The sequence below is a fragment of the Eriocheir sinensis genome, chromosome 56 (genome assembly GCF_024679095.1).
Source record: "Eriocheir sinensis breed Jianghai 21 chromosome 56, ASM2467909v1, whole genome shotgun sequence".
Taxonomy (NCBI): domain Eukaryota; kingdom Metazoa; phylum Arthropoda; class Malacostraca; order Decapoda; family Varunidae; genus Eriocheir; species Eriocheir sinensis.
Genome location: NC_066564.1, coordinates 9,976,164 through 9,992,960, shown reverse-complemented (window position 1 = coordinate 9,992,960; position 16,797 = coordinate 9,976,164). Strand labels below are relative to the sequence as shown.

Below are 16,797 nucleotides of genomic sequence, written 5' to 3'. Positions count from 1 at the left end.
GCCTTGCCCGTCTCCTCACCCTCACGGCGATCACTGGGGGACGCCATGACACTCGGCGCGCTTCACTGTTCACTTATCCCACTCCTTTGACACCAAGTGTTACGCCACCCCCCCTACCACACACCATACACGGGCAGGCAGGTGGCGTGATCCTCACCAGAACAGCCACACGGGCACCAGACACCAGTCACTCACAGCGGCCCACACAGAACACCGAGGGGAGGAGGGAACGAGGCAGGGCACAAAGGATACACGTTCAACACTAAGTTCTAGTTTAATGACAGGTTCTTCACACAGTACAGCAACTTTCAAGGGCACAGAACAGTTAATCAGGCACAGTACAGGGGCACGGCAGACACGCACACCGGATGCACACAGCTCGCGAGCGGAGCAGCTCAACACTCCCTAAGCCCAGACACGCGCCTTCTCCACTACCCCTCAGCCACCCTTGCTCCCACACTGCTCGACTCAGCACTTCCTGCCCGGCGGCCCGGCGGCCCCGGGCCCCCTCCTGTCTCTCTTGTCCCAACAAGTAGAGTTGCACCATGCTGAGCTAACATTGCATCATGCTACAATTTCATCACATTACACATACAATCATTCACATACAGCACATTCGTAACAATATTATTTTCCGGGAGGTTTGAAGGTCAATTACGTACATAACGTGGGTGACGGGAAGCGAGATAGGACACCGTTATTATATAATGAAAGCAATATATTTACCGCCGTGGGAATTAAACATGAATATAGACATTAAAACTTGCTTAAAACATGCTTCGTCTTCACAGCAATAAAGGAAGCATAAGTAGGTATGGAAGCCTGCCATAATTTGATAAAGGATTCTGTCAGCATAAATTAAACTAGACACAATAGATTACAGCGAAAATATAAGAACTGAATAAGGAAGGTAAGAAATAATGAAGGAATAATTACTATAAGCGCGAATAGATAAGCCGCCATAATTCGATAAAGCCTTCCATGGATGTAAATGAAACTAGACACAATAGATTACAGCGAAAACATAAGGCCTGAAAAAGGAAGGTAAGAAATAATTAAGGAATGAGTATAATTAGGAATAAATAAGCCTGCCATAACACGATAAAGCCTTCCTGAAACCTAAAACCAAAGAATAAACCAGAAATTACCTCGAAACTATAAAAAAAATTATCGTAAGAAATGTAGCTATGTAGGCCTATAATCCCAGTGGGCACAGGTTAAGGTTTTCACGTCTTTTTAATGATCTTACGCAGGAATGAACTACAACTAAATGACTATGGCAACACAATCATATGGCTAGTAATCATAAAGCTAATAATGGCTATTCAAAGTACCTATAACTACGAATCTAGCTGTTGCCCGCCGAGCTGTGGCCTGAGCAAAAGTAATCATTCAGTGGACTCATAAAGTAATTTCTTCTGCAACTGTAACATTATTTAGAAATATTTCCCTTACATAATATTGCACAGCATTTTCATGTTATATGTATTTTATTATGCCCCCTTCCACAATTGAATCCTCCACAATAGGTGAAAAATATGAGTTATTTTCCTTATATTAGGTATAGAAAATGTGCTTTGTAAGATATAATTTGGCATTTATTCATTTACTTTCTTCATACATGGTCAAACATTTTATATTTATATGTATCTATGCTGCATAACGGTTATATTCCATATAAGCTGTTATGCTTTCATATATATATATATATATATATATATATATATATATATATATATATATATATATATATATATATATATATATATGTATATATATATATATATATATATATATATATATATATATATATATATATATATATATATATATATATATATATATATATATATATATATATATATATATATATATATATATCATCTTCAAAATATATACAAGGTTTTACAATTTTATTGTTCCTTTGACAAAGTATGAATTCCTGAAAATCACAGATCTCTGTTATGTCCTATTTTTCAGTTTTTAGGTATTATTAAACTTCTTTGCCAGACATAATAAGGCCAAGGCATGTGTGAAAAAAAAATTACAGAGGCACCTTACACATGTCCTGTATGTCAAGAGTTTTTAATTAAAAATAATGAAGCTGTCTGCAGCTAATTGGGACCATTGTAATATGTCCTATTTGTCAGGAGTTTTTAACTAAAAATAATGGGGCTATCTGAAGCTAATTGGGACCATTGTAATATGTCCTATTTGTCAGGAGTTTTTAACTAAAAATAATGGGGCTATCTGAAGCTAATTGGGACCATTGTAATTGAAGTGAAACAACTCTGCAAAATTATATGCATTGACCTTTGAGGAATAAGCTAGTTGGTACCCAGGGGCATGTTTGGTTCACCTGTTAGCCATGCAACTCCCCACAGGTTTGGGGGGGGATGAGGCAAACTGGACTGTAGATCAGCTGAGTGAGACAAAACTGGCTACCACCACCCAGTGCCACATAGTATCTTAATTTACACACATCTGCCTGGGCGGCCGGGCCCCCTATGAGGCCGGGCCCTGGTGCTGAGATACCAGCTCACCCCCCCCCCCTCTCTCGGGCCCTGCCACCACCAACAGCACCCTCACAATATTCTCTCAGCAGCTCTTACAGGTGACCATTTGCAAGAAACAGCAATCAACGTTGAAAGAAATATTCATAGAATCTCATAAGCAGAGGTGACCCTGGCCACACTCACATAACTATGACGACTCCCTTGTTTACAAACACTACCCCCCGTCCCGCACAACTCACCGCGCAACAATTTGTCAGGCCATTTGGCTAATGTCACCATCTTGACACAACTTGTATGCTTCGTTGTGTAAAATTGCACAATATTGCATGGCTAATGGGTCAACCAAACCCAGGGCAGAGCTCTCTCCCCTGGTCCTCAAGTTGGTGGGGCTGAGGGAGTTACTGCCCTGGACTCTGCCCAGTCAGTGGTGGCAGCAGCAGCCTCCTGCATGTGGCTGTTGGGAATGTTGTTGAGAGGCTTGGGCTTGTGCTGGCCAGGCTTGGTGACCTCGGTCTTGGCACCGGCACCAGCCAGGGAGGTCTTGGCAAGGGGGCTGGCGGTGGCAGTGGCACTGGGAGTTATACCGTGGCTTGCTAGTGAGGCAATTCAGCCAGCTTGGAGGTGCAAGCAGAGAAGCGAGAGGGGTGCTCCATTTGCAGCAACACACATACCATGGGTCCCACCTGGCGGCCAAGCAAGGGGGTAGGACTGTACTCCTGCAAGACACATGACACCTGCCACATAACACACTAACAGTGAGGTGCTTACTTAATACAGTCTAAACATAAAGGAGTACAATAAAGCTTTTGAGTCTGCCCAAACGCTATATTCCCTTCTTGGAGATTTATAAGATGGCGATTGTGTCAACTTGGGGGTTTCAATGTATTTCACTAATCACCTTTCCCATATATTAAATAACTTCAATAAAACTTAAAGATAACCCAGAAACATGAAGAGTAAGATCAGATAAGGAATAAGCTATTTCTGTCAACACTTCTTAGAGGCATACTAGGCGTGATGACAGTACCATTTTTTTCTCCAAATAAATCATGAATATATAATCAATAAATACTAAGGCTTTATAGGATTGCATTACAGTACAAACCTCTTCCTGTGGCTCAGAAGTGGTTGACAGCAGCTTCTCTATAGTTTTCTGAGACAGCTGAAAAAAGTATTAAAGTAATTACAAAAAGAATGCTATATTTCAGGCTCTGTATACTATGGTAAACTGTGTGCAAGTTCAAGGTGCTGCTCCATATATCATACTCTGTAGCATTATATTAGAGTTTTTTGGTAAAGTTTATTCACTTGATATAAATGAGGAACAAGGGAGATGAGGAGTCTCCCTCAACCACAGCATCACACAGTGTCTGTTGTTTTAACCATCACACAACATGCAGCCATATTTTTCTTAATTAGTTTAGCTTAGTGATATGAAAACAGAACAATACCTAATGATTATGTTGTTAAGAAATGAGTCTCTCTTGCAAGTTCCCTTTGAATGGGCTTGATAGATGAGATAATATATATGTTTAAATTGACAGATGAAAATTAGACTTATGAAAGGACTTCCCAGAATATATAAATCTACATCTTGGAGGAGGTCTGGGTCTTCAAGCACTCAATACATATATATCATGGAGCAATTAATCTTAACATTTACAAAAGCTTAAGGAATATGTTTCACTTACCTTCACCTTGACAACAGCATGCTGAAGATCAGGACCACAGTCAAGCCACACCTCTAAGGAGTAAGTTCTGCTTGGAAGAGTTGATCTCCCGTCACACCATGAACAGTCCACCAAGCCACCCTCTACTTCTTGCACCTTGTCACTCATACAGTTTCCACACGTCAAGTAGATGAAAGCATTTTCCTTATCTACATTGATTATGGTTCCTGTAAGTATATGAAAAAAGTATTTGTGAGAATTTAGCCCCTTGACTGCAGATTTCCAACAAGAAGACCTCACCAAGCTACAGGAATGGAACAAAGAGTGGCTGCTACAATTCAATGAAGAAAAACGTAAAGTCCTGCACCTTGGGAGGGGATATCCAGCATACCAATACCACATGGGAAACACTCCACTATCCACCATGGAGGCAGAGAGAGACCTGGGTGTATATGTTTCCAGGCTACCAGTGAAAGCCAAATCCATGCCAATCGCAGTGGATGGGTTAAACCAACTCTGTACATTTAAAATTGCATGTCAGGATACTTGGTGAAAGGAGGAAATAGCTCAGGGTGGTTGAGAGCGCTTTGTTGCCCATCCAGATAGGCCTGACCCTACCATATGCTGTCTAAATTTCTAATGAGAGTGAACCAGCATCTTCATTTTTCATCCCTTTCACTTGTCAGTTATGGAACAGCCATCCTTCATCTGTCTTTCTTCCTTCCTGCAACTTGAATACCTCCAGAATGGGAGTACTAAGATATTTCTCCAAGCTAAATTAATTATTCTTTTAAAACTTCAGACTCACTGTTCATATGTGCAGTGCTTTGCAGGCTTTTATTTTGGTTATGTTTTATCCTTAAACTGCCTCCCTGAATGTAAACAAAAATAAATAAATAAATAAAAGTAAAAATAAAGTGAAAGCTGAAAACTTAATCCCTAATTGTGTTTGGAGGAAAGAGGAAACATGCTACACAGATTGTGGTTCTAAGGTGTTAATGAGGGTGTGTAGTATTCTGAGCATGTAAATATAAAGTAACAAAAGTTTTCAGCTCCACCAACCTGACACAAGGGTGAGACAGTCCTGCTGAGACAGCCTTGACAAAGGGGAAAGGACCTCCTTCAGGGATAACACATCAACTGTTGTTCTGGCCTCCTTCTGTAGCTCTATGGAGCTGTATTCGTCCACAACCACATTCCCTGAAAAGAACAGTAAAAATTGCACAAAGCTATTTAACATTCTTTAGCAGCAACACAATGAGATATATTAGATATTTTTTGTTCTGTAATAAAGTAGTCTGAAACAAATAACTAGCTGGATTTGGCAGTAAGAAACCTACAGCAGTAAAACCCTGACTATCCGGTCCCTGGATGTCTGGAATCCTCAAGTATCCAGAACTCTCCAATGCACTCTTTGGCAGCTTTGAGAATTTCACGTTTAAAGGCATCCCACAACTCTCCAGGTTCTCCACAGTACCAAGCACTTCAAACTGATTTGAGACTGCCAGTGCACACTCCTGAGTGCATGCCAGGTCACTCAGTTTCTTAAGATGGAACCCTGGAGGGTTGCATCTATCTGTGGGACACCTCCTCTCCTTGAAACATCTAAGGAAAGAGTGATTTACTTACCATGCCATACAACAACATCCTTTAGTAGGACAGTCACCATTACAGTGCCACTCTCTGGAATCCAGGGTGGTAAGGTAGCTCCCATTAACTGAACTCTGCGAGTCAATATGTTCACTTGTGATTGTGAGTCCTCCTTGCAACTGCTTCCAGTTCCCTTCTCTCTACTGAATAAGGTGGGACTCATTTTCTGACAGGACGTGGGACACATGACATAAAGGCTGGAGCCAGACTTGTACAGTGCATATACACTAATGCTGCCCCGCTGGCCATCACACACCACCTGTCAAGAGGAGTTGTTTCAGTTATATTGTTTGATCACTAGCAAAAGCATTATTCAGAGCTACAAAACTGCATCTTGGGATACATTCTTATTTACTTTATACAACATATAAGTGTGAATCTACACAGCAACTGTGGTGTGAATGGGAGTGTGTAAGAAGGAATACATGAAAGAGGTATCGAGTGCTAAAGAGAGAGGTAAGTCAAGGAATGAGGTGGACAGATAGATGACTCATGCAAGTGGCAGCTGCTGCGTCATGAAAATGAGTATACTTGGGCCACGAACGGTGACATCCGATGTAAAAAAATGGATTATTTCTCAGACCACTTCTTTTGTCTTTTCAAAGCAAAATACAGTAGGCACCCCCCCCATGAGTCTTCACATTACGCAAAGACCTGAAAGTACAATCCACAAACTTAAAGTGCGCAAGGTGGGTGTTAGGAATGAAGGAACTAGCAAATTCCACACTCAAGCCGACACTCCAGCCAGCCAGACAAAACAAAACAGAAACAAGTGCTGAAAGAGTAGAGTACTGAGTACAGTAACATGTGTAAGATAGTGTGAAAAGCACAAGGCGCACCTCATGCCTTCCTTTGCCAGCATCGCCGCCCTTAACCCCTCACCACCACTACCTCATCCTCGGCAACTCGTCACCAGTCATTCTAAGGTTTTGTACGGTATTATGTCCGGTTTATGTCATGCATAGCATTTGTTTTTACATGTATGTGCGCCTTCTTGGTGCCCTGTGGTGAGGGCATGGCTGTGCGGCGCTTGGCAGGGGAGGCAGCGGCACAAAATAGGCCAGTCAGTCAGGGGAGTGCTGCCTATATACTGTTTTCCCAGAAGAACATGTATTCCCACTAACATAAAATCACGTAGTAAGTGTGCCTACTGTGCTATTAATTTGCATCATTCAAATACTTTATCATCTCATAAGATGGCACCTGGTAATTTAATTACTACAATTATGGACTGATTAATAGTATTGTGGATAACTTTAATGTCAATGCAACCAATTGTTATTACTAGAGGTTTCTTGTAATGTACTCCTGCAAAACCTTGGACTACCTGTACTCTTAAGCCTTACTGTATGAGCCTCTTGCAGGGACCACTGGGGGAGCCTGATGGGAAGTGTGACCTGCTCTTCATTATGCAGCACTTTGGTCACTCCAAGGCTGGCTATCAAGACATAACAACAAGTCTGAGGGGGACGGGATGCCAGGTCATGGAAGAGTGGCTGTAGCTGAGAGTCCCTCAAAACAGTGCTCTGGTAAGATTTATGCAGGGAGCTGATCAGAGAAAACAGCCCAGGGTCCCTGAAATTAAAAAAAATTAGAAAGCATGTGTGCCAAGTGTACCTGTCTTATAAAAGTTTGTTTTCAAGATTAGGTTGTTGAACTTTTTTCTGTATACAAATTAAAATAAAAGCTTGTTACATATTTCTTTATATTGTATCAAAGTAATTAAATATCAAACTGAAAGACAGTAGAGCCTCACTTCTGTGGAATATGATACAACTACTCTCAGCTTTAACCCCTTCACTACAGCCGGGCCAAAACGGCACCCCGCGCCGTATCTGGGATCAGCATGCACGCCAAATTTCAAATGTTGCTATTGAATATAACAAGTTTTCAGCCATAAACTCAACATAACCATCATGTATTATATATAAAAACATGCAGAAATAAATAGTGTACATAAAGAAACTCACTACGGCCGGGCCAAAACAGCCCCCGCGCCGTATCCAGGATCGCTGAACATGCCAAATTTCAAATGTCGCTATTGAATATGACAAGTTTTCGGCCATAAACTCAACACAATCATCATGTATTATATATGAAAACATGCAGAATTAAATGGTGCACATAAAGAAACATAAATTAATTGATAATTTTGAGATGTAAGCATAAATATAGAGATAAAATAACTCGTATATTGGCTAAAGCGAGCCAGGACGCAGTATGCGTGTCCTTGGATATGGTACGGGGCACGCAAAGACGCAGTATACGCGTCCTCGTGTTGAAGGGGTTAATAAACCTTTTAGGCCAGGCCACTATATGCAGTGATTTACCAAACAAGTTCAGTAAATGCTGGGTTTGGTTCAGTGGTGAGCTGACCAAACAAACCATGAGCCATTCTCACTCCAACCAGGGAGCGGACAACACCTCACTCCAATGCCACCGAAGACGAATGCATGAATGTCCCTTTCAATTAACCATTCAGGTTAGTAACATTAGCACACTTCCTTTGATTACAAATTAAAACAATTTTTGTGATGTTTCTGACTCACTGGGTGTTGGTGAGCCGCTGAGCCATGGTGAGGTGGGTGAAGGTGTGGGTGGCACTGCTGTCAGTCCGGTCACTGATGGGTTTCTTCAGGTCCTGTGCAAGGGGACGGTTTGGAATCTTCACTAAGCAAAACTGACCTGCTGCATCTTGTCCCAGTAACTCCCAGGCATCCACAGTTGCTGAGGTCTTTCTAAGATAAATACAAAAATAGTGTTATTAGTTATTTCTGATAATTACTATTGAATAAATCACTACCTCCTGTACACTGCCATGCATTGCTCTAATCGGTCACCACTCTTACCTCATGAGGGAACCTGCATTCAAAGGGGTATTGAACCACCAGCCAGGCTATATGTTTATGTTGCAAAGTACTATTTTTAGACTTTTCTATGTGAGTGGACTGGCACTGTGAGTATGATTGAATGTCTCACCAAGAAAACATATCAGCTCAGTCAACAAGACCAAGCCATGCCCACAAAGAAAAAATAAAACCGCATAGAAACAGACAGTATTTATACCAGGGGTGTCGAACTTGAGTCAAGGTCAGAGTCAAGAATTGAAAGGTCACCTACTTTTACCTGGAATTGGAGTCAGAGTTGATTGAAAGTATCTCCTACTCTGACTCCTTTAAGAGATCAATTCTCGTGTATTATATTATTATTATTATTATCATGTTATATATCTGTTTAGAAATCTAAGTGTTAAGTTATTTCTCTTTAGGAGGACACACTGTTAACTCATATTGGTTAACCCCTTGAATGCGGATTTCCTACAAGAAGACGTCACTAAGCTACAGGAATGGAACAAAAAGTGGCTGCTACAATTTAATGAAGAAAAATATAAAGTCATTCACCTTGGGAGGGGATATCCAGCATACCAATACCACATGGGAAACACTCCACTATCCACCACAGAGGCAGAGAAAGATCTGGGACTATATGTTACCTGGCTGTGCCAATCACAGCGGGCGGGTTAAGCAAACGTTCTTCTCTGTACCTTCGAGTGATGGTGCGATGAAGCCTGACAGTGATGCTGACTGGCACTGCTGACACACCACCACACTTCTCTAGGGCCTCAAGGATGGTGCCTGCCCTCAGCTTGCCATTCTGAAGAGCAAATGAGAAGTACTCAAGCTGAAAAGTCACTTAACTCTTAGCTCTTTTTATAGAAGCAGTGATTTGAACGGAAATCATTATTAGCATATATATTTTTTAGGGAAGATCTTGAATATCCAACCATGAAGAACAGAAACCATGGTGATGAGTGTACCCGCGGGGGTGTTTCAGGTGTGTCCTTGATAGTGGTGAAGCCTGAGTCCAAGCCAGGCTGCTGAGGGTGGCCAGCCTGTCCACGGGACACCCAAGGGAAGGAGCAAGACTGAACATTGCACAAAGACGTTGGTGCTGTTCTCTCTGAAACATAAGTAACACAAAAATGATAAATGAAAACAGTTTCAAGTCCTCAGGTTTGTTAAATTTACACATCTCAGGTGTGTCAAATTATGTAGAAGTAATTAGTAAATAATATACACCCCACAAGTTGTGAAATATTATCATTACCATACCAGCGACAGACTAAGGTGAGAGGAGAGATAGCTTACAGTCCTGACAGAAATCCTCTTGTCCTTAACCCGGTAGCAGCGATGGGCCAAATTTGTGGCTTTACCGTGTAGCAGCGACGGACCAAATTTGTGCCATGATATAACCCCCCCCAAAAAAGATGATACATAATCTGATCACAAATGGTTTGATATGTATTATGAAATGGTTTGTGTGAGGGGTAATTTTTTCTCTTTTTTTTTGCTTAGAGGGACCATTAAGAAACATGATCCCTGCTGCTATTGGGTTAAAACCTATGCTTTCATGCTGTAGACCCCTGAACTTAGGAGAGGAAATATTTGAGACCATGCTCATGACTTTATACTCAGTCTTTGGCACCACACAACTGACAATATCCTCAGAGTCTTTGAGGAGCAGACCAGCCTACACTGAAGGTCCCAATAATTGGGTAGGGGATAGAAAAGAATGACTGGGATTTTTAAGAATTTTTAAGGAAAAGTTCAAGATGAAATTCAGAATAGACAATCAGTCTTGCATGATAGTTAAGTATATAAAATTAAGATTTTCACTTAATGCTGGCCTAAGTTCAAGGGATAAGACAATGATTAACCTGGAAGCAGCAGGGATCATGTTTTTTAATGGTCCCCCCAAGTGAGAAAAATGAGAAAAAATCACCCCTCACACAAACCATTTCATAATATATATCAAAGCATTTGTGATCAGATTATGTATCATCTATTTTGGGGGGTTTAAATCATGGCACAAATTTGTCCCACCGCTGCTACACGGTAAAGCCACAAATTTGGCCCATCGCTGCTACACGGTAAAGCCACAAATTTGGCCCGTCGCTGCTACCGGGTAAATAGAGTACAAAAAAGTACCATACCTGAGCAACTGCAGGTCCAGGTGAGGACACCTTTTCTGTTACCAGCTGGCGAGGGGGGAGGTCCCTTCTCTTTTGGGCTGAATTTGAAGCAGGAGGTGAAGAGTGCAGGAACATCATGGCCGGGGACACTGAGGTTTTGCCTGAAATGCCCGTTTCCTTTATTTCTGCATAGTTATTGGTTATCATGGAAATAATGTAATTTTAAAACATATGTACAGTAGTCTCACATTTGGTAACTAACTGGTGCTTGAGAGAGCTCGCCAAATTTGAGTTAATGTGAATCAATAAACCAAGAGGAAAAATGTTAGTTGCTACCACAACCCTTGATCAACGTATTTTTAGTTGTGTTTTTGGTGGGTGTGTCTTGAATACTCATCTTTTCTATCATTCATATTTCTAATTCTGATCTGTCAGCCTCAACTCATTCCTCAAAATGTTTTTTTTCTACACTGTACTGTGAAATACCAATATTTTGCCTTATCACACTATTGAAAATGTCTTAAACTAAATCTCTACACTTTATCACATGCTGTTTCATTTATCAAGTGTCCCTTTACATAAACGTATTATTATACCAGTCGTTTTCCCCCTCTTGCCTTTCTGAGCAATTTTCATCGTCATTGCTGTACATAGTTGTGAAAGGTTCACATTCTTTAGTGATGGCAATTGCTAAGGTAAGGAAGACTACTAAGCTGCACTACCTTCATGAATACTTTGTGGTTAAAAGGATGACTGATGGATGATAAAAAAGGTGTAAAAAAGGTGTCCCTCATAACTTACCAAGGAGCATAGATTTTAACAGTGTCAAGCTTACAAAGAGAGGTAACATTGTGTTCACTAAGAGCAAAGAACACAAGAAATTTTTTCCCAGTCTCTCCCGTTTCATTTCCTTCATCATTTTCTGTCTTTATACTCTTAGACGTCTGGAAGCCCTTCACATTGCTGTCCATAATTTCACACATTGCTGCATTAGTGGGCAACAACCCTCCCACCTCTAACAGTTCTAGTTCCAGGTACTTTTGGGATATTTTGCGAGGAGGAGGAGTACCGGGTGTAGATGCAGAGTTCTCTATCAGCAAATCTTGCAAGTTTCTTACTGCTGGAGAATGCAGAAGCTTCATCTCGCTTTTTTTTTCCTGAGGCTGCAGTTTCACCACACCCTTTATGGCGTCAGTGGGGTGCAGCACATTGCACGGCAGAGGTGAGGACTGTCTTGGAGATGCTCCACGAAGGGTTGTGAGGGACAACTCATGGCTCCACATACTGATGTCTGACCTCCAGGACATCAGCAAATGCTTCAGTTGCTCTGCCAGGCCATCTCTAAAATGGGGAAATTCTCAATCAACTATTGTTTAAGTTCTGAAAGGAAAAAATCACTGAGTAGGCAATCCATATTATTAGATGCAATATTGGCATTGCCAGAAAGTGTTCCTGAATTATTAAAGAAAGTGGGAGAAGAAATCTGTACCCAATATTTCTGAAACCAAATGGGGTGTAAAAAGATATAGGTTGACTAACATTAACAAAGGCATGAGATGAAGAGAAATCCAAATGCACTGAAAACAAAAATTAAAAAGATATAGATATTTCAGGAATGTAGTTGAATTACTTCAGTAGGATATCAGGAAGATTCTCTTAAGCACATACTAACAAAAGTAGCATTGTAATAAAGAATTCATACATATACAATACAATATGAGTAGCATTTACGTATAATACTCGTCTGCCAAGCAGACAGCGAGGAGGTGGAGGATAAAATCATAAATATCTGAAAGTGTAACATATAAAAATACACAATTGGAAATAAATGCTACATGTTCATGCATCTAGGGTCGCCAGGCCAGATCAAGACTGTATTTAGGGTCACAACCAGAAAAGTTTGGGAACCACTGACCTTCCCTATTAGACAAAAAATAACTTACTTCATTAACTTCTTCTTGCAAGACTCAACGCCATCTCCAGTATTCTCATCGTTTGTTAATTTCTGGGGTGTCTGAAGGTGCTTCACCCAGTCAAAGCCAGACCTTGCACCGCCCTCTGCTTCTAGTAAACTCAAGTCATGGGAGGCTTGGGCTCCAGATATATCAATGCCCTGCAGTAAGTAAAAAAAGGTATGTAACATTTAAAAAAAATATATAAAACCATCAGTCAGTTATATTAAATTATTTTAATTTGTCATTTGCCCAAAAGAATTTTGTCAATTTACATGTGTGAAACTTTTCATTCAAAAGCAAAAACTATTTCTTCTTGCATTTTTTTGTTAAAATCAAAGCAAACAAGAAATCAAAGTAAACTTACCTCAGACACATCTGTTCCCTCCAAGGAGTGTTTGCTGGGTGTTAGAGGCATTTCAATGTTGTAGTCCACTTGACTGTCTGTTCCTTCAGATGCCACAACAATGATCTGAGATGCTTGGTGATCAACACAGTGTTCTGGTGTTTCCTGTAAGGGACTGAGATCTGTCAAGGCTGTTGACTGCAAGTCACTATTTGAAAACGTGGAATTACTTTGGTCTTCACATCTTGGCAGGACAACTTGCCTTATACAATGGTCACTTGACTGGCTTAACACTGACTGCTCACTTTTAAAGGCTTCAGGTCGCAGAAGTGGGTATGAATTTGTGTCTTGGCCTTGGCTTCCATCTTGAGTCACTCTGGATTCTCTGTCATAACCATGAGATTCATTTAGATTCCCTGTTTTTGTATTACAATTGACATCACTAATGACTGAGTCTATGTTTAAATTGCTTTGATTTTCTTTTTCTGCTTCTCTACCTTCATTAAAGTTCAGATTTGTTTGGACTGCTTCATCCTCAGTGATTATTTGCCTTTTTACAGAGGCAGTCTTACTGATGGCTAGCTTTCTCTTTGGCACCTTATGAGAACCAGATGCAGAGGAGCAGGTTTTAACTTTGGTCTTTTTTGCCTTGATAAGTGGTGAACAAGACCAGGCCCCAGTTCTTCTCCATCCAAGAACTGGTGACGGAGGCTCAAAAGCATTAGCATAAGCTCCACTACTGTGTGTTGAGGCTTCATCATAAGTAGCTTCACTTGAGGGAAATATTATCCCTGGGTCGTTGATGTCTATTTCACTTTTAATTTTACTCGTAAGAGGGGTGGTGCAGACTGGTGAAAAACCTCCAGTATTAGACAAATTCAATTTCTCATGACTCCATACTTTACTCACAGGTGTTCTCTCTTCGGCTTGTTCCTGATTCTTGATATGTCCCTTTCTTCTGGCAGCGGGTGCCTCTTGGCCTGAATCTGAAGGTCTTGAAGGACTATGAGCTTTGTTATGTTGATGTTTTTTGAAGGAATCATAACTTTCAGACTTATTCATCTCATATTTTGTCTTCTTTGGCAACCTGGTAGAGGTGGAAAGACATGAGGACAGGATAACTGGCACTCTTGGGTTAAGTGGCACCTCTTCATCACTGCTTGAGCAATCGATGGCAAAATCTTCTCCAGCAGACTCCTTTGATAATGAATTGGTGAACTCTGCTAAGATGGCTGCTCTGTTGTGCCACTTCTGTCAAATATGAAAAGAAAAATTACAAAAAATATAACTTTGTATTTCCTCTCTGAAATAAAATGATGAGATGCAACCCCATAGTGGAGTTTTCTGAAAAAAGTGTGAGTGAAGAGTCCAACTTTAGAGATATATGTAACAGCTGTAGAGCTATCAGGATCACAGAGAGGTGGAAAATAGAAAAAAAGTGAAGTATGGTAGTTAAGATGTTTTATGGCTAGATGCCAGAAATCTTTCGAAAAATTAGAGTTAGCAAGATTTTGACAATTTATATCAATGAAAGAGTTTTTGGTAAGTTGAAGAATAGATTTGGCATGGTTCCAGGCAGAATTTTTATTGTGAATGTTAGTATATGGAAGGCTCAGGTTACTTTTAGTGAGCTGCCTTTCTTTGATAGCAATCATATTTATATTTACTAACATATTTTCTTATTATTGTAGTATTTTAACATTGAGGAAAATTTTAAATTCTTAAAACTATAAAATGAAGGCAGGTATGCTATTTTGAAGAGGTGGAGTGTACAGTCATACATTTTCTGCGCACAAAATTTCAAAAGCACTTACGGCCATAGTTGCACTGGTCTGACCCTCATGCAATTTCAAATGATGTATATTGCGCCAGGAATTATTCCACAACCATCACAGCTTCCTGAAAGTAACCATAAGTTGTATACATATGGACTATACTAATGTATATTGGATCAAAACTTAAAATTTTAGTTTATTTGGTTAAGATTCATATTAGGTCCCTCTAAGTCTTTAATAAAAAGATAATTTTCCACAAATTTGAGAGTAGAAATCAAATCAACATACATGAAAACTCCTTGGGCATGTATTGTATATTTTGAGTTGAATGTAACAAGTAAAAAGCAGACATTAAATATTCCAACTATCCTCAAACAGACTCTCTGGCAGCTAGGCACTTCCTTTCTTGCTTCTCCATGTGACTGTCTTCTCGACCCCTCAACAGATCACTATGCTATGAAGCAATGATAACCATATTTAAAGTGGCAATAAGCTACGGTATTATTTTAGGGTTAATATATTACTATCCATTAGGCTTATGTGGGGTTCTGTAAGTTTAAAAAACACAATGGCAGTATCTATGTAAATTCAGTGGTGACTTTGTTCTGTTTTCTCATGTAATTCTGCTATACCTTAATTTTTGCACTTCTCAAAATAACACAATGTCCAAGGGGTTATATTGTGCTGATTTATTCTCTATTTAAAATTGTAGAAAATAATATTTGAGAAAAACGAAAAACTAGGGCCCTAAACCTAGGAACCATATATCATACTATTTATTTCTCCAATCCTCCCTAATGCCCACTTCCCTATAAATGGCCATCACTATTTCACTGTGATAGGATACCAGCCATTAGGGTAAGGTGGGGTTGTTTCCTTATACATAGATCATCAAATTAGGAAGCGATAAGCTGGTATTTTTACTAATCATCACTTAGACATCGGAAACATGGCAAAGTGACTATGATATGCCAAAATTACTGAACTCACCTGGTTTCTACCCCATGTGCAAAAGTTAGGCAATATGAGGTATACGAAATAGGGATAAAATGGGGCAGCTGAAATCTATAGGTACGTCAGCCAACTGGGGTTTGTATATTACTAAGTATAAGACAATTAAGTAAAAAAGACTGAGTTGTGTACCTTGCACAGCTCACTTTACATTGATGGGAGTATTAATTATTATTTAGACTACTAGGTGTATGCTGTGATTTATAGAGTACTGAGGTTAGAATTTAATCAAACTTGTAAAGAATGGGACCAAGGGATACATGTAGGGCAGATTTCAAGAAAGCACCGAAGACACAGACTCACTCATTCACTAAATCCTACAAACATGTGCATCGACGATAACTTTTTAGGTGCTAACATGATGAACACCTTGCCGGACGGACGAAGTGTTGGCGGGTTTCATGTTTTTGTTTGGGTTCGCGACGAGCTGCTGGATTTTGGCCACAGAGTTCTATGTTGTAGAGTGCGCGTAAGGCCATGCAGATGTCGTTGCTGAAGCTGGGTCAGTGGTCATGTTACTGTGTCCAACTCATACTGAACTGAACCTGAACTGAACTGAAACGATACAAAGTGCATAGGGTGCAGTGAGGTTATGGCGCTAATACCAGAATACTCAATACAACGTCTATCCCCGGTTATTAAGGCGCCAACACGACTTCTATTTTTTTCTTGAGAGCGATAATAATGTTTTTTTATCATCATTTTCATCTGTGTTATAATTTCGCTGTAATATATGGTTTTCAGTTTCATTTAACATGCTCGAAAGGCTTAATTCATTGGCTGGAAGGCTTATTTATTCTTTTCATTACTTATTCCTCTACGCTTTCCAGGGCCGTGCTCAGTGTTACTTGAGGAAGCTATTGTTACAGTGGAAGCTATTGTCTTGTTGCTGGGAAAACGAAATA

The 16,797-nt window shown here is 40.1% G+C and overlaps 1 protein-coding gene across 3 annotated transcripts; it reads right to left on the bottom strand.

Annotated features, from left to right (window-relative positions):
* Positions 1-1,875: 1,875 nt before the first annotated feature.
* Positions 1,876-16,405, bottom strand: LOC126984280 (DNA repair-scaffolding protein-like). 3 transcript variants are annotated; one of them, XM_050837903.1, is made up of 15 exons: positions 16,196-16,404; positions 14,921-15,005; positions 13,128-14,357; positions 12,752-12,921; positions 11,610-12,149; positions 10,830-10,969; positions 9,654-9,796; positions 9,381-9,490; positions 8,386-8,574; positions 7,183-7,411; positions 5,816-6,095; positions 5,249-5,386; positions 4,208-4,413; positions 3,622-3,678; positions 1,876-3,232 (listed from the first exon to the last, which is right to left on the bottom strand). In XM_050837903.1, the coding sequence occupies exons 2-15, from the start codon at positions 14,924-14,926 to the stop codon at positions 3,110-3,112; spliced, it is 3,561 nt and encodes a 1,186-aa protein (XP_050693860.1). In that variant the 5' UTR covers positions 14,927-15,005; positions 16,196-16,404; the 3' UTR covers positions 1,876-3,109. The 3 variants fall into 3 exon arrangements, with proteins under 3 accessions (XP_050693860.1, XP_050693861.1, XP_050693862.1); XM_050837904.1 differs by having other exon boundaries at positions 16,251-16,404; XM_050837905.1 differs by having other exon boundaries at positions 3,094-3,199; positions 16,196-16,405.
* Positions 16,406-16,797: the final 392 nt, after the last annotated feature.